At 46.8% G+C, this 25,690-nt stretch overlaps 1 protein-coding gene across 4 annotated transcripts in view; it reads left to right on the top strand.

The window, feature by feature from the left end:
• The window catches only part of LOC144138779 (MIF4G domain-containing protein-like), a 159,345-nt gene extending 138,246 nt beyond the window's left edge, over positions 1 to 21,099 (top strand). For all 4 annotated transcript variants that reach the window (XM_077671241.1, XM_077671240.1, XM_077671243.1 and 1 more), the window contains 5 exons: positions 1,104 to 1,273; positions 2,454 to 2,607; positions 3,065 to 3,183; positions 10,026 to 10,364; positions 14,674 to 21,099. In XM_077671241.1, the coding sequence (XP_077527367.1) occupies positions 1,104 to 1,273; positions 2,454 to 2,607; positions 3,065 to 3,183; positions 10,026 to 10,364; positions 14,674 to 14,910 (1,019 nt within the window). In that variant the 3' untranslated portion in view covers positions 14,911 to 21,099. The remainder of the gene's footprint in view (positions 1 to 1,103; positions 1,274 to 2,453; positions 2,608 to 3,064; positions 3,184 to 10,025; positions 10,365 to 14,673) is intronic.
• The last annotated feature ends 4,591 nt before the right edge of the window (positions 21,100 to 25,690 follow it).

The following is a 25,690-nucleotide window of genomic DNA, read 5'->3' as shown; positions in this document are numbered from 1 at the left end:
AGTGAACCTAAAGTCGATCCCTGTGGACTACACCTACATCAATATCAAGGTTTCACTCGCAAGCTTCTCAATAGAACCATGGTGGTGTGAATTGCACAGAAAAATTGTAGAGCAGCATAATATATTGCGCCATATTAGTAGTGTGCCCTGAATGGGTCCTGCAACTCCCAAAATAGTGCATTCTTCACTAAAGGCTGTTCTTGCGGACCACTGCTGCTTCCATCTACTGCACTTTTCAGCCCATTCTCCAGAAGTAACGGCGCTTTGGTATAAATCTCCTGCTGGTAGTGAGTGAGAGGGGAAACTTTAGGGGCCATGAAGACAAAATATAAATTTGCTCAATAAAAAGGCTGGTTTGTCCTCATAACAATGATGCCGATTTTATTGTAAGCTACACACAGCTAATTGAGATAATAAGGAAAACAGATAAAACAGTGACTACTGCTTAGTCACTTTCCGGTAATGCGTCTTTGACGTAGAATCTTGCTCATATGTGATTGGAGGTCACCAATCAAAGCCGCAGCCAAGGAACATGATTGGGCCATTGTACTGGCGCATCCAGTTGTATTTGATCAAATCGCTTGAATGGTGATGTGCAGTTAACACACTGATTACTACGTTTTTAGTGCTGGCCTTTATTGATATAGGCGATGAGGCGCACTGTAGTGGAGGGCCCCAGATTAATTTTGACCGGCTGGGGATCCTTAGCATGCTCTGGAATCTTAGACACGGGTGTTTCTGCTTTTCGGCTCCATCAGAAATTGCCCTTTATTGGATCACTCTTCTAGAACTGGCCTTTATTGCATCACTCCTGCCCATAACGCATCACTGTTGCTCAAAATTTGGAAGTTTTTCAATATATATTGCATTTTTTCAGTCAAAAGTTTTTCATTGCTGGCGTGGTGCTGAGGAAGTTGCCAGAGGCTAGTTCTTTCAAACTGAACCAATTGTATTTTGTCTTCATGGCCCCGTTAAAAGGGCCCAAGTCGACATCAAACTACGTTTTAGAGGATAGAGCTGCCCCTCATGATTAGCCAGTTTCCCTATGAGCATGTCTTGCTGGTTGCCGAGTGAGTGCAAGATCTCGTGATGCCCGACTACAGACCTGCCTCAGTCGAGTGAAGATGTGGCCCCGAGCAACAGTCACCACCAGCAGCATCACCAGCACCACCAGCATCATCACCACCACCACCACCAGGCGGCGCTCATGAACGGCACCAACGGAGTGGCTGTGCCCCAGCAGCCCATGACGGCCCGGGCGGTGCATTTCCAGGTAGTTGGCATAAGATGCTAATGGAACAGTTCACACTGCTTGACAGCAATGTAGTAGCGTGGGGCTACGGGCCGTGGTATCTGTTGCAAAAGTAATAGCCTGATTTGTATTTATGCATCGCAAAAATGCATTTCTTGTGCTTAGTTACTCTAACAATTCAGTTCTCTCGGGTTGATAGTAACAGGGAATGCAGTTTTGTTATTCTTGAGGCCAAGAAAAGACAAACAATATTTTATCCCAGTGGTATTTGAAGTTTGTTTTTTGAACATGGTGTAAACAAGAAATAAATTCAACGCAGGTAAATTATGTCATTAGTGTCAGACCCTTTCTGCACATTCACATCAGGTACGTTGAAAGGTGAACTGACACAAGAGGTTGTAGTGTAAAACACACTCTGTTCAACTTTAGGCAGAGTAGGTTTTTTTCTTAGCTTTCCAGGAACATTCTGAGCTGCCTGTGTGTCAAGATAAGAATGAAAATTGTGGATATTCTTTGGCATATAGCGGCGTCATGAATGGACTATTTTCATGTATGCAAAAGTTGTTGTTTTGAATGAGTTCTGAATTGTGTTATCAGATGGCAAAGCAGTACAGGAAGAGGTCACACTATCTGTTGTGTTTCAGTGTGTAAATTGAAGTCACCCAAGCAGTGACAATAGCTTTTTTTGAGAACTATAAAACGCTAGTGCTTGCTGTGATGTCAGCAAATTTTGACATACTGGGCGCTGACTATGACTATCTGTGGTCAGTAGCGGTCCCAGAGATCGGTTTTGGGGGGGGCGATTTTTTTTTTTTTTTGGGGGGGGGGGGGGGGCGAGGCGAATAAAGAATCGCTCCCCTCCTTGCGCCAATTTGCTGAAGTGGGGATAACCATGGAGGCGTATGCGCGTATGCTGTGCAGCCCGCTGGGATTTAACTTCACGCAAGTGGAATGCTTCAAAAAACTAAACATAAGAAACTGAGGACCTCTTTGGGGGGGGCGACCGCCCCCTTCGCCCCCCCCTTGGGACCGCCACTGTCTGTGGTGGTTAACTTTCATATGTACAGAGAATTTTTTTTTTTAAGTGAGGTACGCCCTAATTTCTGGAATAATATTGGAGCATTTATCGTCGCTTTGCACTGATTACACCCAAAGATACCTTCAACGTTGCAACAGTCGCCACCTCTGTGTCCTTGGTCAGGTTCCGCCCGTGGTGCTGTCATCAAAGGACTCGCCAGTGGTGGTCGGCAAGAGCTCGCTGCGGCGCTCCAAGAGCTTCTCGCACGATGAAACGGCCCCCTCCAACGCAACCTTCCCCGCCGAGTACCAAAGCCTCATCAAGAAGGCCCTGCACGGTAGGTTGACTTCTTATGTAGGATCCTTGTATCATCTTCCATAACTCCCTACCTATTTGTCTCCTTACCTATCATCGCCATCGATACTGGGTGACGATGGTATAGGTGTCTGCAATCACGCGAGAAATGAAATGTAAGATGTATATGCGCAGTTTACTCTCCGCGGTGTCCGCGGTGACACTCGTGGTTGTGCCTGGTGCCAGTGCTTGAGCCGGCATCGCCAAGCTGCACATGAAACATTGATACCGACTTTTTAGAAGTGTAGGAAACGAGTGAAAATTACCTGCAAAACACTGTTTGTGTGCGCGTGTGGTACTCCCAATGGGTCCATTTCTGGACTGGTAACTGAAGCTCTCACTGAAGTTCTCTCGCTGAAGTTCTCTCTGATGCTCTCACTGCTGTAGTGATTTTTCCCAATCCGTTGCTCATGTGGTGGTGCGTGCGTGCATATACGCAGACCCCAACGCCCTGAGCTCCCACCAGCTGATGGAGCTGGTGCGGACCATCTGCCAGAGGGCCACCGAGGGCATCCAGAACGCCGAGCCAATGGCTCAGCTCTGTCTCTCCATTATTGCGGTGAGCTGCCTTCTTCCACGTACACGCTGCCGAATCTTATCCAAGTGTTCTCTGAACAGCTATCAGTGCCGAGAAGACGTGACAGTTGTGTTTAAAAGGGCCATAAAGACAAATTACAAGATTTTTTGATTAAAGACTCCTTTGTCGCAATAACAATGATACTAATTTCATTCCAAACTTCAAACAACTAATCTGGGTATTAAACAGAAATGATGCTGCGGCAAAAATTGGCAGCTCCCAAGCCATCTTCAGGCGGGGTCTGTATGACATCACAGAATCTTTTTAGTGCGATTGTCAGCAGTTGTTGAAGGCCACCAATAAGAAACATGGCTGGGCAATTGCAGTCGGCTCTCTTGTTTCTTTTGATCGCATCACTTGAATGTTAACCTGCAGCTAATGCACTTATAACTGCATTCTTAGTGCTGGCCCATATTATGTCAGTCCTGCATAGTGTGAAATTATAATGTTTGTCAATATTTTCTTTGTTTTTCCAGTTAAAAAGGGTCTTTCGTGGCTAAAACGGAGGTCCAATAGCTGGTTATTTCTTACTGAATGCTGTTCCATTTTGTCTTCACGGCCTCGTTAACTCTTTCGTTTCTGCGCCTCTCTAAAATCATTCAATTTTCACGATACTTTTGGAGCCTATTTTCTTAGCGTTTGAGGCCTTTCTGGAACAAGTAAAGCTATTGGAGGTTAGCTCAGGAAATGCCTCTTCAAAATCAGTTTTGTTTTCATTTTTGCAACAAAAACGTGATTTTTGACACGTATTTGCATCACCTGGGTGTGGAAAAGGGGCGTGGTCATCACGCGCAACTGCTACCAAAGAAGGCACGTTGCTTGTAATTACTTTGCATCAGCGTTTGGTTTTAGTGGCGAAGCACCTTAGGGGCGCGGGCTGTTGGCGTCTCCTGTCGTCAGCATCTACTGTAGACACGGTAAATCAAGTTGTCAAACGATGGTCACAAAACAATTGCGTACTGGGTTAACCCTGTTCAAAATAAACTAACATAATTTAGACTACTGTAAACTAGAGGAATAAAAAAAATTAAATTGCGTTAATAACAGAAATTTGCTAAAGGCTGTCCCGAAATTGTTTTCAAATGCCAGGTTCTCTCCTGTAAACCATACTTTTAGCATGCTGCGGTGTGTGACACAGAGACAACCTACGGCCCGTCTCCGGTTCAACGCAAGACAGGGTGCCACCGCCTCAGCAAGCGCGCGATTTATTCTTGCACCAGCACTTCTCTGGTGCCCAGTCAGCAAGCGCCGTGTGGCAAGGGAGAGACAACAGACGCGTTGGCTCTAGAAACGCTCTTTTCTGCGATTTACGCTTGCCCATTTATTTTGCTATGGGAAACAGCGGCATACACTGCATGCTTCGCTTCTCCTCAAGATTCTCATTAGTGAAGATGGCTCGGCATTTCTTTTGTTATCAGTGCACGAATGGCGATTCACAAGACCGACTTTTAATCGTCAGGTTTGTATTCTGACAGTAATAAGTACTGAAATCAGCTGAAAATATCAAGCAGTGCTTGTTTGCATAGTTTTCTAATGGTTTTAGGCAGTTTTATTGCCTGTTTGCATGTTTGTTTAGATCGTGTTGTAGTTCAACTTACCGCAGGGCCATTCGCAAACAGTTCACAACACTTTCAGTTTCATTGCTCCATCACGAAAATCATATTTGGTGCTACTGCGCAGTTACCCAACTTCAAGCCGATCTGCCATGGCACCTTCAGCGCCAACTACTGATCCTCAAAAAAAGCATGCCGCTCGTGATTTCATCACACTCTAACCCGAGTTTGGTGATAAGAACTTCCGATGCAAGTTAAAAGATAACACCCAGCAGCCAGATATGATTTTCGGTATGGAGAGCGCTTCAAACCGGCCTTGTACCCCGCCAGCTGTTCGCTGGCCGGTTTTGCTTCCATATGAGGGTATCTCCGGAGGTCTAGTTGCTCCTTAGTAGAACTTTCTTTTCGGATCGAGTCTCCAACAGCTTTGGTATTGTTTCTTTTTGAAAATTTCACGTGGCGCTGCAATGCAGGAAACTTGTAGTGCTGAACTCTTTCATCGCACAACAGCTGCTTGGTGAAAGCTTGCAGGGCATGATTCTAGCACATCGCAGGCAAGGCTACAATAGCGAGGCAGAAGATGATAATATACCGCAGGTTTTGTTTTGAGAGATAACTGGAAGTGAATCTCAACAAGCATCAGCCACTGAGTTTCATTTTCAACTCCATGCAGATTTTTCCACATTGCGTGCTTGTCCCGAATACTGTGCTGGCTGTAAATACAAAGTCAGTCATTAACAAGATGTTATTATGCAACATGGGGACAAATTGGTGCTTCTGATAATGTCAAACCACCAAATGTCTTCCAGAGAACCACCCAAAATTGCACATTTTGAAATGGCGGTTGAACTTCATCACATGGCGCGGGCACCACGCGTGCTAACATTTTTTTTCATATCTGACAAACTGCTCTTTGCAAGTGAACACTTTTTCTAGGACATGTTTCTGAAATGTTGCCCTACAAGATGTATATTCGAAATTTTTTCTACTGCCGGTGGTTTGTTATACACAACTCCTTTATCATTTTCTACAACTTCACGAAAATTGGGATTTTGATATGTTTTTTGCAACTACAATGTAGGAAGACACTTTAAAAACTGGTATTCTTGGAAAGGGTGTTAAATATTCTGCATTTTATGTTGCTACAATTAGTGTCTAACCAATGTGTTTAGCAAAACAAACTCCGTTTTAGTAGAGCGCTAAAAATTGGTTAATCTCCCGCAGTAACGAAATAATTAAAGGAGCCATGAAGACAAAATACAAGTTGGGTTTATTAGAAAGACTGCTTAGTCCCGGTAACAATGGTACCAATATCATCGCAATCTTCGAACAAATAACGGAGATATTAAAGAAAACGTGTGAAGCAGTCACGACCCCCTAGCCAATTTTCCGAAACTTTTCTATGACGTCACGGAACCTTGTTTGTGCGATTGGCGGCCGCCTAACTGACCTGTCGCGACGACACATGACTGGACGTCTGTAATGGGGCCTCTAGTTCCATTTGACCGCATCACTTGAATGCTAACGTGCCGTTAACGCACTGAAAATTATGTTTTATTGTTGGCCCGTATGATGTCATTCTTGCTCATAACACGTCACTGTGGCGCGAAATTTGAAAGTTTTTGAATACTTCTTGCTTTTTTTCGTTAAAAAAATCTCTTGTGGCTCTAATGGAGCTGAGTGAGATACTGAATCCTAGTTCTTTCAAATTAAACGAAGTTGTATTTTCTCTTCATGGCTCCTTTAAAGAAGCAGGCTCCACAGGCTAAAATTTGAAGTGTGCCTCTTCAGCCTGCCTCCAGAGATATGGCCTTAAGGGGGGACACTGCTCTTACAACAGCTTGGATAAATTGTTAAGGGAACTCTGAAACTTGTCAGTCTTGCTGATTTTTTTCCATTGATATCAAATATGCGAATATTTTTTGAGTACCTCAATTAGTTACCAAGATAATTAGAGATAGACATTTTTGGCACAACAATGGACAAAAGAGTGCTGGTCATCCCTAATTACCTTGGTAGGTAATTGACTTACTCAAAAAATAATGACATATTGGAAATCAGTGGGAAAAAACCAGCAACACTGACAAGTTTCACAAATTTTACTTAATAAAATTACACAAAAACTGTTTTAAGAGCCATGTCCGCCCTTAAAACATGCCTCTTCAAGAATAGTTGCATTTCAATTTTATGCAACGGAGCTGAAAATAAACTCGTCTTTAATTTTAAATACTTGTAATTTACTCTAGCAGCATTGAGGATGGCATTCTGAAAAGCACACAAAAGGTGTACTAAGGTATGGCTTTATTGCATGCAGTGTGCTCTCTATACTCTAGCATTCTCACCTGTTGAGTGGCTTCAGCAGCCGTGTTTCCTTTATTCAGAACTTGAAAATAAGCGGAAATGTTTTCTAGGAGCTGCAAATCGTCAGCAAGGCTTCAGCGCCCTTCAGGGAAAACATGAACGTTAGTACAGTGCAGTCCTGTTAAGCTGCACCTGGACAGTGTTCAAGGCTATGTATCTACAAGTGAAGGCAACTCACACACATCCAAATACTGATAAAAAACCTCTACATGTATGTTTAGTTGCAGAACTGCTTGTACCAACATTTATTGTTACACCAGGTAGGAAAAACTTAGCACTTTTGTTTGCTTTCGCTTTAGCAGAACTTGTTCACTTCTGGTGACACCACGGTATTCCTGGTCATTGCTTAAATGGCGCAGCCGTAACTCTGCCTCAGTAGCTTCTTTGATCTTTGCACACGGAATTACATTAGCTGATCACCCTCCTAAACTGAAGCAAACCAGGGGCACTTGCCATCTTAGAGAGGTTCATGAGATCAAACTGGCTTCAGGATCCTTACAGAAAATAAAGCACTAAGCGCTGCAGGTTATTGCTTTATTTTCCACTGCCTTCTGTTTGTGGTTTGGTGCGCTGCCCAGGCGATATTCCATTTCGAACTTTGTACAAGGTTGGCACTTCCAGTCTAATGCAGAACATTAATTAACGCTTTCCATACCGCGAGCAAAAAAGAAAAAGAAAAATGTACGAAATTCACTGAAAATGTTTTTCATTCCATTTGTAGAGGTTTATTTTCTGAATAAAGCGGCACCATTATTTCAATGAAACAACATTCCTTTGTTTCTCTAACTGTATGAAAAAGATTGCTCTGAGATGGCTTTACACGGCACCATTATTTCGATGAAATCACGTACCTTTATTTCTTGAATTGTGTAAAAAAGATTGTCGAAGATGGCTTCACCGCATGGCTGCAGTGTCTTCCAAAAAATCGCTGACATGGCTCCGAAATGACCGATAACGAGTATAGTTGTCATGACAGACGACGGCTATACTCGTCATTGGTCATTTTGGTAGAAAATATCATCACAAATATACTTAAAGGAGCCATGAAGAGAAAATGCAAGTTGGTTTTATTCGAAAGATTTCGTGTTTTATAGTGCCCCCAGCGGTTGTCCGGATACAAACGGTGCTTTATTCACTGAGAAATTAAACAATTTAGGTTAAAAGTTTGATTTTCCCGCTCAATCGTGCGTTTTTGTGGTCCCAAGTGACATCACGGGAACCGACCGCTCTGCAGCCTAGAGTTCCTTCATTCACGCATCCGCCGTACAGGGTAGAGACACGTATACGCTGGCGCCGCCATTTTCGGTTGCTCGCTCGCCGCCGAAGCAAGTCATTGTGTCAAAACCGCGCTAAAATTATCGCCGCAACGCGGTTTACTGAAGAAGTTTGAATCATGTTGTCTGTTTCGCGTTGCTAGGTCTCGTGGGAAACGAAAAGAATAACGCGTTGAGCCCGTTGGCCCAATTGCGGCGGCACTGGACCGTTCAAAGGTTGTCTCCACCCTGTACAGCGGTGTTGGTTTGTTCCCGCGTTTCTTTACGTTCCGTAACCTAGATGGCGCCACCATACCGTGGAAAGCGTTTGGTTTGTTTTTGCCCGCATTTAAACCTGGCTTGTTTTTGTTCTGGGAGAAAATATTCGTTCCCTGAAACAGTGCTCGCTCGACAAATGGGGTCACGTAAGACACTGTTGCTTGCGTCAATCGGCCAGTGTCGTCTGAGACAACCCCAAGCCCCGTAGTGCTGTGCAGCTGGCTAAACCAAGCATGCTGTGCGCAGTACGAACAGCAGAACGCATCAGTACTTCTATGTTTACATGTGCTTTCGTAACTTCCACTGTTTGTCCCATCATTCTTATTGCTTTGTAAAGAATGTGCCCTAGATTTAAGCGCAAATCGCTCGTTCGTCTAGTTTGTAAGCTCTACCTAATTTTCGTCTCCTTCTGCCAGCCTCCGCCAATCGCAGAGCTTAGCTCATGTGACATCATAGGTTCAGTTGCGGGAAATGAGCTGGTGGGTCGCATGACCATTCCCGTTTTTCCTAATTATGTAGCTTATTTGAGCGAAGTTTACGTTAAAAGTGGTGTCAGTATGATTCTAACGAGACAATCTTTTGAATGAACCAAACTTGTGTTTTCTCTTCATGGCTCCTTTAACAACAGGACCGAAAGGGTTAGACGTTCATTGTCAAAGCACCTTAGGGGATCGAGCTCTCGCTGTCTCCTGTCAAGTGTACAATGAATCAAATAGCTTCAAAATAAACTAGTACGATAAACAACATGCTAAACATGACTACCATGATAAACTAACATATTTCAGGGTAGCTAGATTGCGGTAGCACTTGTTTTAGTGTGGATGAGCTCAGCTAGTCTGCGGTAGGCAGCGGGTCAAACGGGATATGTTGTGCCCTTCCTTGCCCTTAAACTGACGTATGAGATTCCAAACCACATTTATGGAAGGAATGCGGAAAATTCAGCTAAGAGAACATTTTGAATTTAAAAAGTCAAACGCCTTTGGGGAAAATTTTGTCGCATTTGGAGCTCGAACACAGGCCGTTCTACCCCTGCTCTACTGAGGCCAAAGAATGGAGTTCTCTAAGCATCTGCTCGAAAGGATAGGAGTGTTCCAAACGAACCAGTGGGTGGCTCTAAGTGCGCACGGGAAGTGCTCGGCTTGTGTCTATCCATGAATGTAATGTCACTTTCCCGAATTTGTCTACTTGGTGGAATATATAAATCTCCACCACTTCTTCATCACCTTTTGCCCCTATATGCTTCACCATCACAATCTCCTATGGGGATTGTCACCTGAAATCATGACAGCAGACGGGGCCAACTTAATGCTGTGCAAGAGCACTGCATCCTTCGGTTCTGACATGCTCCCTATTATTCCTCCTGCTCTACATGGTGCAGAAGGAGAGGGGCGAGACGTTCCTGGAGAGCCTGTTGAGCGCCTGCCGTGAGTGGTTCAACGAGCGGGACCAACTGCTGCGGCCGCTCGAGGCGTCCTCGGCCGTGCCGCGCCGCTGGACGGCCTACGTCTGCTTCCTGGCCGAGCTCCTGCTGGGCCTCCGGGGCCGCAGCGCCGCCACCGCTTCCCCCGCCCCCGGCACAATGGCGGCCGGCCGCACTGTGGCCGCAGGTGGTGGTGGCGCAGCACCCACGGCGAGCCGCACCCTTTGCCTGGTGATGCTGCTCTGCGACTGCTGCCACATCATCCTCCGGCCGCCTTCCCTGGGAAACCCCGGAGAGGCGAGTCAACCTCCCCACTTCGCCTAGCATAACAGAAATGGCACATAATTCACAGTTATTTTTTCGGTCAGAGAAACCGATGAGAGTGTTATAACAAAAGAGAGAGTGCACTTTATTAAACGAGAGGCCATGAGGCCCTGGGGAGCAGGGATGAAGGGAAAAAGGGAAAGTCACAGTTCACGCAATGAACACAGTTGCAGTTTTGGGGTACTAATCCAAAATTAATACATTTAACCCCTGTGAAAATGGAAGGAGCATTTCTATCAAGAAATCATAATTTCCGGCTTCCTTTCTGACTTGATTATTAGATTCTAGCTGGAATCGTCTACTTTTAACTAGAGGAATCCTTAGTCTAACAGCAGACGATTATTTCCATCTTGGTTTTTTTTCCTTCTAGCTGGACTGACAAATGCTAGCTGGAAGGAAATCTCAGTCCAGCGAGAAATTCACTAGAAACTGCATTTCTTGCTAAAAATTATGGCTATTTCTAGCTAGAAGTTTCTAATTCAATAATCCAAATAGAAAAAACAGGTAATTTCACCTTCGATTTAATACATACACACGATTAACACACACAGGACTACACAATTAACACATTTAAGTCACTCTGTGGCACCAAAATTCTCAGTTCACACTGTCGAGAGACTTCGGAAGTCGATCAAACTGTTACACCAATTTGTGAAGACCGTATCCAAGAGCATGCTGGGTGATTGCATCTAGTGTGGTGGGACTGTCATGGGCCGGATTAACATGTTCCTTTGCAACCACAGGGGCGGGACCACGGGTTCGCAATTACGACCGAATAATGGACTAAGCCAAATTAAATGGTAAAAGGTTTTGTTGTGATTTCACGACTACAGTTCGGGCATCCGTGAAATTTGGATGCTGGTGGAGCTGTCCACTTGTGAATAATGGGGGGGGGGTGTACGCTGTGTTTGCATGATAGTATTGTAACAAGATGGGTGTATTGCAGACACGTCATCTTTATGCTGAACAGGAATCATGGCATGTCTGTCAACTTAGCTGTGTCCCTAATGAGAATTGCACTATTGTTCCTTGTTCCAACTGTGCATTGTCTTGTGTTTGCCAAGGAGAAGCGCGATACAACACATCCAAGCACTGCCACGTCATGAATCAAGACCGGGGTTGCCATTTATTTTGCGCTGTTGGCTGGAGTTTCGCTGGTGGTGTTGGCCTCTTTGGTGCTGGCTCAGCCCCAGCACCATCGCTCTCGTAGAATGCATGCTTGCCGCAGCAGATGATGCAAGGTACTGGGGTGTTGTCAGTCTTATTAGTGCAGGGATTTATAACCCCCCCCCCCACCACACCCCCCAAGAGGATGACACCCCCAAAAAGATTCCATAAACACAAGCACCCCGCCCAGGGATTTATAGAACCCCTCACCCCCCAGGAGGACTTCGACACCCCCCAAAATCACAATTCTGTATAAACCACTGTTTGAGTGGGTTAAAGGAGCCTACAGCTAGCCTTTTGTAACCCACTCAGCCCCAATCCAGCCACAAAAGATGTTTCTTTAGATGAAAAAAAAGAAACGCAAGAAATATTGAAAAACCTTCAGGTTTTGTGCCACAGTGATCTCATATGGGCAGGAGTGACAAAACATCGGCCAGCAGCACTAAAAACGTGTTTATCAGTGAGTTAATAGCATTATAATAATACGACCAAATGAAACGAGCCGCCCCTATACTCGGTTACAACTTAAGAACGGCAACGATGATGATGATGATGATGATGATGATGATCCCTATTGGTTTCCCCTTTGAAGCGGGGTGATGACATGTCATCTTACCAAAAAGGACTAATATAACCATGTTTTACACTCTTGGTTTAATACTAGCGCTGCTTAGGGCAGGCACTAAGGCTTATTAGGTCCGAAATACTTTTTTTCCCTGTTACAGGTGGTAACTGTCCTAGGCAATATTCCCCTCTCTGCTTTTCGTCCACCAGCATTCTAATCTTCTTTTCGCCCCCTCGACAGCCTTGAAGTTAACTTTCTCTCTGATACTCTTAAATCCTAGGGCTTCTGAAAGCCCAATATTCCCTTCATGTAGATTTGGATGGATACCCTCACATTCTAACACTATGTGCCGCATAGTTTCTGTTTCTTTTCCGCAGACCACACATACCCCATCATTTTGTGAATACTTCCTGACAAAACTCTTAGTTCACAGGCAACCTGCTCTAGCCTCAAAAAGCAAAGTACTGCCCTGGGAATTATCGTAGAGATTTTCCTTTCTGATGTTCATCTTCTCAGCCCTGTACATCTCTAACGACGTTTTAGCTTCCATTTTTTCCCTCCATTTATTCGTTTCAATCTGCCTTGCCTCTTTTTTGGTTACCTTGGATGTTTTGGATTCCCCACAGTTCTTTCCGTATTTCATCGTTAGCCTTCTAGTCTTTCTTAACCACTGCATGTCCACGCTTTTCAAGTATAGGTGCCTCAAAACCTTAGCTGCCCATCTTCGTTGATCCATTGCCCTCAACCTCATCTCAAAGCATATTTTACTCTGAGCTTCTCTAACTTCAAATGACGCCCAGCCCATATCTCCCTGAACTGCTTCGTTAGTTGTTTTTCCATGCGCGCCTAAGGCCAAACGTCCTACCGTTCTCTGGTTTACTTCAAGGCCTGATAGAACGTCTGATTTTAAGCAGAGTACAGCATTCGCAAACGTGAGACCCGGAACCATTACTCCTTTCCACATTCCTCTTACTACTTAATATTTGTTATACCCCCACAGAGCTCTATGCTTCATTATAGCTGCGTTTCGCTTTCCCTTAACCTTAAATTGCTATTCGTGAGTACATAAGTAGTTATCCCCTTCGTTTATCCACACTCCCAAATATTTATATTCCTTCACTCTAGGTAATTCGCTTCGCTGGACAGACTCTACGTCGGTGGTAGCGTCATTGAAAACCATTATTCCTGATTTTTCTGCACTGAAATTTAACCCGAGGTCAGTGGCTTCCTGGACGGAAGTTGCCGCTGTGCCTTATCACCGCAGCCGGATGTTACTCCGCGTGGTGCAAGTAGTGCGTTAATGTGAGTATATTGAACATGGCACGAGCCGTTTCCCTCACTTTATGGATTTATATGCTTATAATGTACTGCAGTGACGACAAATAAACTACGCGAGAAAAGGCAGGCGGTATCAAGCATTCATAGCAATCTCCTTTCAAAACGCGCGCGCCTGTTGACATCCGGGTCCGTCGCTTTGGCGGAGTGATACCATACATGAGCTATTCCGTTCTTAACTTGTTCCCGAGTATAGTACAATCGCCCAGTCATGTTTCTAGGTGGTGGTTTTTGTCGGCCGTCGCCAATTGCACAAACGAAATTCTGTGAGGTCGTAGAGAAGCCGCCAGGAAATTGGCCGAGGAGTTGCCACTGCTTCGTCTGCTTTGAAAAACGTAAGTGTTTTATTCCGGGAACCAACAAAATCTGACTGACGTCATATCCGTCATGGAAATGACATCGCCAGGAAAAGTTCCATTGATGCAGCGGTGCCAGGATTCGAGCCGGGGTCTCCGTTGCCGCAACGGGAGGTGATAGACGCTTTACCCACTGCGCTATGAGCTGAAACGCAGACAGTTGTATGAACGCGCCATATGTCTTTCTTCCTCCTCCTCTATTTCAATGGGGCTGCCATCTAAGAGAGGTGAAGTGAAGTAGTGCATCACGATGCTAATGAGCGCCGACAGTTGGTGCCAGCTGAGCTCGTCGCAACGCAACCGTCTGCCGTTCACTCCACGGAGTAGGAACGCGGTGGTAGCACTTTTTCCAAAGTTACGCGCCATTAGGTTGTCGCTCGCCAAGCACACCGACAAGACAGCCCCGCAAATCATGCTCTTCCACTGCAGCGTATCGTTATTTCACCAACCAATTCGCTGGCAGCCCGTGCAGTTTCGTTCAAATGGTTTGCGAGCGCCTGTGGTTTCATTCGGGTTCACACAGTGTACCGGCGCGTGCTATCCAGTGTCTAATGTTGACGCGTCTGATGGTGTCATACCGACGAAATATAAATAACGATGTGCAAGTTTATATCGATGCAGAATAAACATTCAACTGATCCTGTGAAGGCACATTTCACTTTCGTGTTTTACCGATTTCTATGAAAGCAAGTTCAACCACATTTTTTAATATGTCCCTTATTTGATTGAAGTTTAATAAAATGGACATCACTGTTACCACGACAAAGCAGCAAGATACAGGACTATAGCGCGAGGTCAGGGATTTTTGGGCAGAAGCCATGGGGTCTCACTGTGTCGTTCGCCTGCACTCGCTTTGCAGATGGAGTGCCTGCGGTCAGTGCTGACCATCGCCGGGCGGGCGGTGGAGCGGGACGCCCCCCAGCGGATGGCGACACTGGTCGGGCGGCTGCGCCAGGCCTTTGTGCAGCCGGGCCTGTCGGCCCAGGCACGCAAGACGCTGCTCGAACTCATCGAGCTGCACGCCTCGGGCTGGCAGCTCAACCTCGCCCAGCAGCTCTACTACTTCCCTTACACGAGCCTCGAGCACCGCAAGTGAGCGGCCGTCGACGACGCAGCCACGCACGTCCCCCGACCACCACCACGACGACGAATTTCTTTCGGGCTTCCCCCCGAAGCGGCTGCGGGCTACCGTAGCTGTTTTGCGGCTCTTCAAAAGTGTCTGCCGTCGGCTCTTCAAAAACGTCGAGTCGACAGCTGAGGCCAGGGAGGGCACTGTTGGCGTCCCTCGGTTTATTTCGCCATGGATGTCGCACAGTCCTGGCGATGCTTCGGATAAGCTTTCTTAAATGTATCTGAGTCCCTTTAGCAGGGATAGAAATCTTTTTTTTTCACTGTCGGCAATTCGTAGGGCATCGCTTCCGTTACTAGGACTGGCAGCAAACAAGGATTTTGAAGTACCGCAAGACAGTTTTCTGTGTGATGACCGTGAGTTTTTGTGGACCGATCCTGCTTTTGAATTAACCGAGGTAAGTGCCACTCACGGAGATGCACATTTTTTTCTGTGCATCTTTGCTTTTGTTTTAAAGGAGTAGTGTGCGGGAAGCATTCTTTCTTTGCCGTTGCTTTCCACCTTTATGTGTGTTTGCCTTTTTTCCTTTTGATGCCACCTTGTTTCCCGTTCACTCTGTCTCATGCCATGTGGGTGATGTATGCACTATTGTGAGCTGCAATACGTGAGAATTGGGGACTGATGTGTTTCCTTTCTTGTACGTTTGTCAATGTGTCTAGATACCTTGTGGAGTCTTGATTGTACTCATCCTCGGTTTTAAAAAAAGGCACTGGTATAGGTGCTGTTTCTTTCTGTTATTGTCTGGAATTGTGAGCGCTGAAATTTTGCAACCGCACTTTTACCATGCTTCTTTTGTCCATCAAACCCTGATAAATCTCCCATAGCATGCTAGTAGACACGTCAGAGTTAAGCTGAAAACTGATAAGTGCCATTTTGACTCATGCGGTCATGGTTCGCATCCCTCCTCTTAAGAACACCACTACTCTGTCTAATATGGTAGCTGTCAGGCTGTCACTTCCGTTGCATTCAAGAATGATGTAACGACACATGTCCTGGCACTTTTCCAAACCTCTCTTCTGCATCGAACTTCTTTGTGCCCCGTGCTGCGTACAGTGTTCACGGAGAGTTCGCTCACTCAAACAACATCCTGCTGCCATTCTCTTGACCACTCTGTGAGTGCTATCGGCCACCTCAGTATTACTGGCCATAGAGGCAGCAGAGATCACATATTGGAGGCCGGCTGTATGCAATTCGCGGCCCCGACGACTAGGGGAACGTTTGCTACAGCAAGCGTCGGGATCGATTCCTCCAAGTACGTGTGACGTGATAGGGCACAGTGCTCAAATGCACACTTGCGCAGGTAGAACTCGAGCAGTCTAGGACTGCGGACAATGCAGAGCTCACACCTCGTATTGTGATCCCTTTCCCCGCGCCCCTAGTGGAACGTAGTTATTTCAGCGGTCGTGGCTGTATTTTCCGACGCAATATCAGGAAACATTCGTGCGCCATGAAAATGAAAGTTGTGGGGCCCCTCTGTTGTCCACGGGGGCAGTTGTCACCAGTGTGGATGCCTTGGCGACGCCAATAAGCGTCCGAGTTTTGTCTTTCCCTTGGGTGTGCCGTGGGAATGGGTGCTCAGAGCGTTACTCCGTACCGTCAAACGGTGCAGTGTTGGGCCTTGGCCAGTCGTACCACTTTTGAAGCGCACAACAGCATGGACCTGCCTCGTGAAGGAGTCTAGTACTGTTGCCACCTGGGCGGAATCTCAGTGTAAGTTCTACAGCTACGGAGGCAAAGATCTCGCAACGTTGTACACTCGGCTCTTGAGCATTTGGCTTGTGGAGCGGTTGTGGAGACCTTCGACCGTCTCTGGGTTTCCACCCCTCTTTTCGGCGCTTCAGTGTTCTATTCGAGATACACTTTTAGCTCTTCCCGAGAGTGTGTGTCGTGTGTTGCGCTGAAATTTCTTGTGCATTCCGAACTTGTTGACACCTGGAGGTCTTGCATCTCTGTCGCTAGCCCCGAGAGTGGAATGCAGTAGTTTTGTTTGGAACCGTGTTGAAGGTGCAAAGGATGCGGCAAGCGCCCTAGCTCACTTTTGTTGCGTTGTTTCCTGAAAGCATCTCAAGAGAGGCCACTTTGCAAACAATTGTCTGAGATGAATGGAGTCTTCCAGTGAATGCCAGATGTCCACGTCTGCTTCTGCCGACCTTCACGTGTTTCGTTTTGCTCTAGGAAGTGCTTTTGTTTCACAGTTTCTTCGTGTCATCGTTCCAAACGAGGAGGCATACAAAGGTATCCGTCTTGGTCCAACACTGTTCATCGCATATTTTCTGCACTGTAGGATAGGAATCTGGCATGCATGCGGCTATGATTGAGCATGTACTCTTTGGTGAAGCTTCTTCCATGTGTGGAATGGCTCTTGCATAATTAACCAGCAGGTGTAAGCCGTGAGCTGTGGCCATAGTTAGATTTTTTCAATTTTCCTCTACCATTGTTTGATTGGAGTTTTTCCTCGAGTAGTTACGTTAGGAACTCGTAGGGTTAAATCATTTCAATGGATAGAAGGGCAGCAGTTGTGTCCAGGTGCTGAAAGAATTGCAAGCAGTACTAATCGTCTTGGTATGTATGGTAGCTCTGAAGAAGTGTTCGTAACAAGCACTGTCCAGTACCTAGAGAACTTCACTACATTATGTAGGTACAATTTTTTCGCTTTGCTGGTAGTGTAGCAAGAAGACGACGCCGTGCTTTTGTACATTGCTGTGAGCAGTTTATCTGATATATGTTAGAAAAGGTTGTTGAACTGATTCTTTTTTCATGTTCATTTAGGTGTCCTAATTCTGTAATGCCAGCTTTATGCCAAAGATGCCAGGTTTTGCTTGTGACACAGCTTTTATTGCAAATTATTTGGTTCAAAAGTAACGTTTTCATGCTACCTAACCAAAGATAACAAGCAAACGTTGAAGTTCTGTACAAAACCAATTTGCAGACTTTCCTGCATTGAAGGGCCTGCAGCATTTTTTTTGAAGGCACCCTGAGAAGGGAATGAGTGTGATTGTAGATTAAAGTAGTATCCATAAATAGAGTGTGTATGGTAAATGGTGTGGGAGGGCAAAGTTTCAAATTCTGGGGGGGCTGTGAATTGTGTGAACGACGCTGTTTTAGGTGTAAGTTTCCTACTGCAGTCGATAGACAACACGAGCTGTTTTGGAATACAGCAAATTGAATTGTCCACGGCAGTTACTCGCACCAAAAATTTCTTCCAAGGCGGGCATTGGAAACTCACTCGTTAAACGTTTGAAGCACAGGAACTCGCGTGTCAGGTGTAGTTGTAGGTTTGGCGTGTTTGCCGCCAATATGTTTGTTAGCGAATTGGCTTTAAAAAATGCATACCCAGTGCGTAAGCAAACTCGCTAAAGTAGCTTTACTTGTTAGACCTTAGTGAAAAAGTAGGCGAAAGTTTGGCACGCATAGTTTTGCTTTTCAGTTTTTTGACATCACGCTCGTTTGGTTGTACTGCAAGCTTGGAGGAAAGAATCTTTGGCTTTATTTCAACAGAAGCAGCAAAACTGCGGCAGGTGGTTTGAGATTCATTTGTTGTAGTCTACAGCAGCTCACAGTGTCTGCAAATGCCAGACGACAGCAGGGGTGGTGAAAGCGTGCGCGGTGGACACGTGCATCGGTTCTCTGTGCATCGAAGAAGATACCTAGACGCGTTGTTGTTGCCTCCATCCCCACTGCAGCTGATGCAAAGCTGCATGCATAGATAGTTGGGGCCATGCGAGGTCAAACATACCAAGGTTTGCTCATCTCTGTATGTCTCAGTCGTCTTTGAGCAAGTGAGGGCACAACTTCATTGCACCCAAAAAATTTCGGTGTATTCGTTTTTCCGTTTGCACATTTGCGGATTTTGCAAATCAGATACTTTCCTGCAGGAAGTAAAGACTAAACAGTCCAATGTTTGGGGCAAATTAAGATGTTCATGAATGCTTCGTTTAAGCATGTTGAAAAGGTATACACGTTTTGCCTGACTCATCGGCCTACCAAGTTGTGCCCTCTGTGAAAGTTTCAAAGACAGCTGCAGACTGCAATCTTACTCTGCACAACTATGCAAACCTGAAACGTATGGTGAGGCTGCAAATGCTTTTCAAGCTTTTCCGGAACTGCCTGCCTGTCAGTTTTATGCTCGGTAGGTCTTGACAGTTGAGGCTGAGGTTTTGAAGTGCTTTATTCCTCAACCAGCATTATCGCAAGGGTTAGCGTATGTCCCTTGTTTTTGCAACGTAGACGTTCAACGTATGATAGCTGCTCCGAGTGCTGTGCCATTGTTTTGTTTTGCGAAGACGCAAGCCTTGTTTCGTGTGGCAACGTGGCGTGTCTACGGGGTTGCCGCCGTGACCTTTTGGAGGAACTGTAGGCCATGATTTCGGCCGTAGTAGAAATACGTGTTTGGGTCTAAGCTAGTGGTACAGGGTTCAACATGTTGCAAGGTTTAATCAAGTCATGTTCATGAAGAGAATTTTGTGTTAACACCTTGTCAAACGACGTGAGAACCTCGAATGCTGTGTTCTCTGGAGAGGAATGCTCCATGCGAAGAGGCTTACCAACACTCTAAAGCACAGCCTCCTCACGACATCAGCATAGTTGTCTGGCGTGTGTTACTTCACGGACTAAGCTAGTGTTGCACTGAAGTATGTAGCAGAGAAATTACTTGTAGCAACATTATCAAGCCTTACTCTGGCAAAAGATCATCTGTTTCAATGTATACCGGCTGTGTATCAATCTTCGCCCTACGTATGTTCCTCGGAGTTTCGGGTGGTCTTGTAGAGACGTCAACATTTGCCGCAAGTTAGCATGTGGTTAAGGAGGGTGTTACGTTGGTATTAATTTAGAGTATGTTGTGTGCTTAATAGCTCCCGCATGTCTGTTGGTGCTGTCATCGAAAGGGAAACATCTGCGACTCATTCTCTCGGTGGCAGTCATTACTTAGGCCTCGAGCACAGCTGAACTGCACTTGCGAATACGTTGTATGCGTTGTGTTTTCGGGATACCGTTCTGGGGATTTCGGGAAAGGCACTGCGGCCATCGTGCCACTTCTCCCTGTATTTATATATGGATGTTTGTTTTGGAAGGAACGTCCATGTGACGTTTCTTCAGCGGTTTCTTGTTGGTGCTTATGCAATTTTTCATTTTGTTGTCTTTTTAATAATCTAGTTTTGGTGCTGTCTGTGATAAGCAATCACTGCTTTGTTCATTTTTTTTGTTGAAAGAAAAAAGGTACCTTTTAAGAACAAAATATTTTCATCCTAATGCTTTAACCGTAATTAAATAGAAAGCTGAGTAACAGCCATGAGCTTCCGATGACCTGCCTTTGGGGTAGCCTAGTTCATCTCGGAAACGAAAAGTTGCAGCTCTTGGTAAGTGTAATGATACTGGTTTCCAGAAACAAAAGCTTTTGTCCGGCATGTGAGGCTGTGAACAGGTATCTGCAACATCCGCATGCTTCTATTTGGCTTATTGTTGTGTGCACTGCATGGAGTTCAGCAGTTCTTACTGCGTTTGAAAAATCCATCATTACTGGTTGAAAATGAGCTACGTAGTTTCTAGCAGTGTATTTGCAGCTCTGATGGTAAGATGTCCCACAAATTTGCCTATGGTATCGTTTGAGTTATTCGATGGTCAGCTATTGGTTGCAGGTTAACTCGTATGGCACGCAAACCGTGGCAACCTCGTACAGGCAGGTTCTTCGGTGGCTCTGTTAACGGACTACTAGTCATTTTGTAGGCTTATTGTAATTTAGAACTTATGAGCATACGGTAGCTGAAAGAGGCTGCATATAGTGGAGCAACTGACCTGTTTTTCTTCTTTGGTTTCTGCATTTCGCGCAACTGCAAAGAATCTTCAAGCATTAAAAGCTTCTGTTTAACCGGCTGGTTGTTTTTGTGGTAAGCATACCGTGTCAACTAAATTGATGCGATGCTCAGCGAAGCAAGAACTAACCTTGCAAGCAATGGAATCTACAGCAATAAATAGTAAACGAACATGCATCATACTATATCTTGCCATAAAAATCATGAAAAGAGAAGCGACTACGGTGCCAATACTCTCAAGCAGTCATTTGTAGAATACTATTTACACTACTGTACTGTTCTTTTTTCTTCGTCTCTTTTGTATACTTGAAAGAAAATTCGCAAATAAACTTAGTAGTATCAAGCACTTGCCTGTGGTCACTGTTTTTCAGCAAACAATGTTCAGTGTTATCAAAGAGAAAGTTGTGTTTCTTAAGGTAAGTCAGCCTGTTTGCTACCACATTTGCATGAAGACGATGAATTAATATGTGCACTGATCCTTCAGTTCTGGATATTATCTTTACTACAATTCGCTGTACATCAGAAGATGCACAGCATGGGTAACCCTAGCCAAAATTCTGATACAAAACCTAATAATACACGTATGCTTATTGCCACTAATAGGCCGATCAGTCTGTATTAGCCTGTTGCTCTATCAGTCGGTATTAGTCTGATAGGTCTACCAGAGTGTATTAGTTCTATCAGAACCAGTTGCAAGTTTGAAGAAAGCAGCGACACATGGCAGCACATTTTATTATCAGGGTACACAGGCAAATTCCTATATGGCTGACAGAAATCTGTCTCAATAATTTAAGGATGCATAAGTTTGTAACCTGATTAAGAACGAACGAATAAATTGCAATGTGAATCAACAAAATAGCTGCAGCATGAAATCAAAATGGTTCATGAGAAACCTGTGAGGTCCAGCCATTGGTACACATCAAGCACATTAACGGCCGATTGAACACCATTCCCTATAGTGATTAACTGCAAAGCGGCATTCACCCTTACGCGACACGTTATTAGACTGGAGACTTCGCCGTGAGGTCTTCCCTAGACAATGTACAAATACGTCCAAAGTGGTGAGGGGACAGGTCAACGATGGGTCGGGTGGTGACCCGAGTCATTATGGCCAATGTTAGGCGGGTGCTAGACGCATCGCCAACACTTTTCGATGACGTGATGCACACGCTTTCTTCGACTTCAGGCGTTCGTTACAGAGCTTAGCACAGGGAACAAAGACGTCCGTAGCGGTGAGGTGACGGGTCCAAAATGGGTGATTCGCCACCAGGTGGCCGAGCAGATCCGGCTCGGCCACCGCTTCGATTCGGCTTTTGTAGCCTGATGGGCTTTCTGCGACGCTGTAGCCACCCAGAATTACCACGTCTCGATTCAGCCCGCCACCCCCTTTCTTTCGTTACCACCCAGGGTGAGCTGGAATCAAGATTTCCCTGAGAGACAACCGAAGACCACGCTACCGCTCGACGCTAGCCCTAAAGCCGGCACATCGCTACCTGTGCCGGGTCCCCTTGGCTCGGCCACGCGCCAAAGAGCGTCGCCTGGCCACACGCCTTAACGGCACGTGCGCCCACGCCCCCTTCGCCAACATGAGTGCGCCGTAGAAGGCCGTTCCGCCACTCCCGAAGAACTCGACGAACCCGGCGGGGTCTGCATCGTCGCAAGCATCGCGAGCAGTCCACCAACTCCCCAACCACGCCGCCCCCTCCGGCGTAGATCCCTCGCCGACCACCGACCAACAAGCGCAATAGGCCCAATTGCGTCCTAATCGCAAAGCGCACCCGACTGACGACCCCCTGCCCGGACGATGACATCAAGGTCATTCTACGCCCGCAGGGTGGCCTAGCGCTCCACAGCGTGTCCAATACCCAGCTTCTGGATGCGATTCAGTCTCAGGCGAGTATCCCAACCACCATCTAGGATCAAATTAGCATTTCCTACCGCTCCAACTTTATTATCGTAAGCACTCCCTCCGAAAACCATGCCCAACAATACCTGTCGCTGATGCCTCTTGCGTTTCATGGCACCGCATCCCTTCTGGCCAACCAGACCCCACCTTCGTATAACACCACCACTGAGGTGATCTTCGACATCCCTCCCACGGACTCCGCCGACAACATCCTGCGCAGCCTCATCGAATACAACTCAGCCCTCCAAATCGTCAACGCTAAACGTCGCCAAAACTCCACCTTAGTACAATTGTCCTCTTCGGCGGCACCGTCTGCTTTTGGGTTCGATACCGAGCCGCCCTTCTTTGCTGCTACCAGTTCAAGCGCAAGACAGAAGCCTGCTTAAACTGCTGGACACCCTGCCATCGCAAGGATGAATGTCCGAATCTTCCGCCCACACCCCGCCCACTGTCTCTCATACGGACCTACAGTTTATCTATGTAGCTCCCACAGGGAGCTATATAGAGGAACCCTATACGGACCAACACCCATGCACCCCCACGTGCGTCTTATGCGGCGAGAATCACCTCACGCGAGCTGCTGAATGCACCAAACGATTTCAACCGTGCCGCTCGCAGAAGCCACCCTACCTGCTTCGCGACGCGCAACTACAGCTATCAAAAACTCCCGCACGCACTACCGACCTGCGAGCCAGAAATTTCCTCCACTGTTTCTCCTACTGGCGGAAAGACCTACAGCCAGGCCATCCAACCGCCTCTACACTACGTCATCGATATCTAACGTACAGGTGAGCTCCCAGGGCCGTCTCCCACAGTCAACCTCTGCTCCCGTTTCAACACACCGCTCCCCACCGAACGTCCCCCCTACATACGCACCCCTATTAGCTGAAATTCGCAATCATCGCGCGGAAGTTCCCAGGCTTCGCCAAGAAAATGAGATTTTCCGACGACAAAATCCAGAGCTAACCCTCGGAAAACCTTCCTCCCAGACACTCACATGACATCTACGGACAGCAACGCGCACCTACCGCCTCCCACCAAACGCAAGGCACCCCAAGATGACCCTCTCACTAGCCCGTCACCCCTACCTCCTGTCCCATGGGAAGCCCTCCAGGCGCAGAGGCAAGAATACCTACACATTCACAACTCCCTCATCGCCTCACAAACAGCCATGCAGGACTGCATTACAAGCGTGCAGAACGAGCTCCTATCTTGTATCAAGAAACTGCTCCCATCCAACTCTCCGTTTCTCCCGTCTACTGCGCCCTCCAGCGTACCTTTACCCATAAAACCCGAACCTCATGCCGGCCTCTAAATCTTTCTTACTGTGGCAGTAAAACGGCAGGGGTTTTCAAGCCAAATGCGCTATCTTCCAGGCATACATCACCACTACTCCTACATCCCCAGCTGTCATCGCACTGCAGGAAACTCGACCCTCCACCAAACTCTGCGGGTATCAATCCCTCCAAGACCCCCGATTTCCCACAGTAGCTACCCTGGTACAACGAAACTTGCGGGATGGCGTCACATCATTTCCCGTCATCACCATACCGCACCTCTAGGTAAACATCTTCAACTGCAAATCCTCACAACCTTCCATACACATCCCAAATATTTACAGTACACCCGCACAACATCACAACTTCCACACACTCCTCACGCACGCTGTTCGTACTGCCGGCCGGCACCCAATAATTATTGTTGGCGACTTCAACTCTCCGCACTTAGCCTGGGGTTACACGCGTACCACGCGCAAAGGCCGTCTACTTTGGGAAATTTCACACAACCTCTGCCTCACAGGAAACAGACCCCCTGTCACAAACGACCGGCCAGGCCCTCAATTTTTAGGGGCGAAGCTCCTTAAGGCGTGGGTCTGTCCATCCTCGACGTATGTACGTAGCCACCTCTAGTTTAGTTCTTGTATTGTTTACTAGGTGGCGTGGCTACCTCTAGTTTAGTTCTTGGATTGTTTACTAGATGGCGGTACTTGTATATGATGAAAAGATGCGCTTGGATTGTTTACTAGATGGCGTGGCTACCTCTAGTTTAGTTCTTGGATTGTTTACTAGATGGCGGGGAGCGTTGTAAAAATTTCCCCGCATTTCCCCGAGGGGAAGAATGTGAAAGTGCGAATGCACGAGTTGAATTTGCGCGGTTCGGTAATGTTCGCGAAAGAGAGATCACACACACACACACACACAACTACAAAGAAAGAAAGATGCATTTATTCACAGACACCTATTTGTGTTGTCGTTGTACTTGATTGCTAGAGCGGATCTCAGCTTTGAAATTTCGTGTCAGTACTCCTTTAAGCGGGTGCATTAGCCCTTCTCACGCCCGATTCCTGGCCAATCCCCCACGTGGGTATGTGCTATGTCAGCGGCCAGGCAGCGCGCGCCCATCTCCCCCCGTTGCCAAGGAAGACGAGGAGATTCCTGGCCAATCCCCCACGTGGGTACGTGCCATGTCAGCGGCCAGGCAGCGCGCGCCCATCTCCCCCCGTTGCCAAGGAAGACGAGGAGCGCGCGCACCCGCAGCTGTTGCTATGTGGACGGACGGCGGTCGCCGGAATTCAGGGTCGCTTATAAAGTGCATTCGCACTTAATAAAATCCGTTCGCTGTTGGCGCGCGCTCGGAGTCGCCCGATGGTAAGGCCGACCTCCATGCAGCGAAATGTAGGCGAAAAGGCGGCGAACGTCGCTCGGCGGCGGCCGCTCCGCCGCCGGCGTCGAAAATACGGCTGTTCGTCGGCGATCTACGCGAGCTAGATGTCGAACGCGCGGCGGCGAACGCGACCGGAAGCGGCAAACTGCATTTTGAGGCCGCAGCCAATCACAGCCTCGTACTTCGTTGTACTTCCTGTCCTGTCTTCCATCGGCGGCGTTCGCCGGGTCACGTTGCATGGAGGTTGGGGTGGACGAAAACTGAGCGGCGCGTCAAACCACGGCGTCCGCCGCAACCTCCACGGAGGCCGTGGAGAGAGAGAGAGAGAAAAGCTTTTATTGAAAATATGCACGCAGGCCTGTTTAGT

This window comes from Haemaphysalis longicornis, unplaced genomic scaffold (assembly GCF_048455015.1).
Source record: "Haemaphysalis longicornis isolate Haplotype H1 unplaced genomic scaffold, Haemaphysalis longicornis Haplotype H1 scaffold_5, whole genome shotgun sequence".
Classification (NCBI taxonomy): Eukaryota; Metazoa; Arthropoda; class Arachnida; order Ixodida; family Ixodidae; genus Haemaphysalis; species Haemaphysalis longicornis.
Note: the sequence above shows the minus strand (reverse complement) of the source record. Positions and strands in the feature narration are given on the sequence as shown.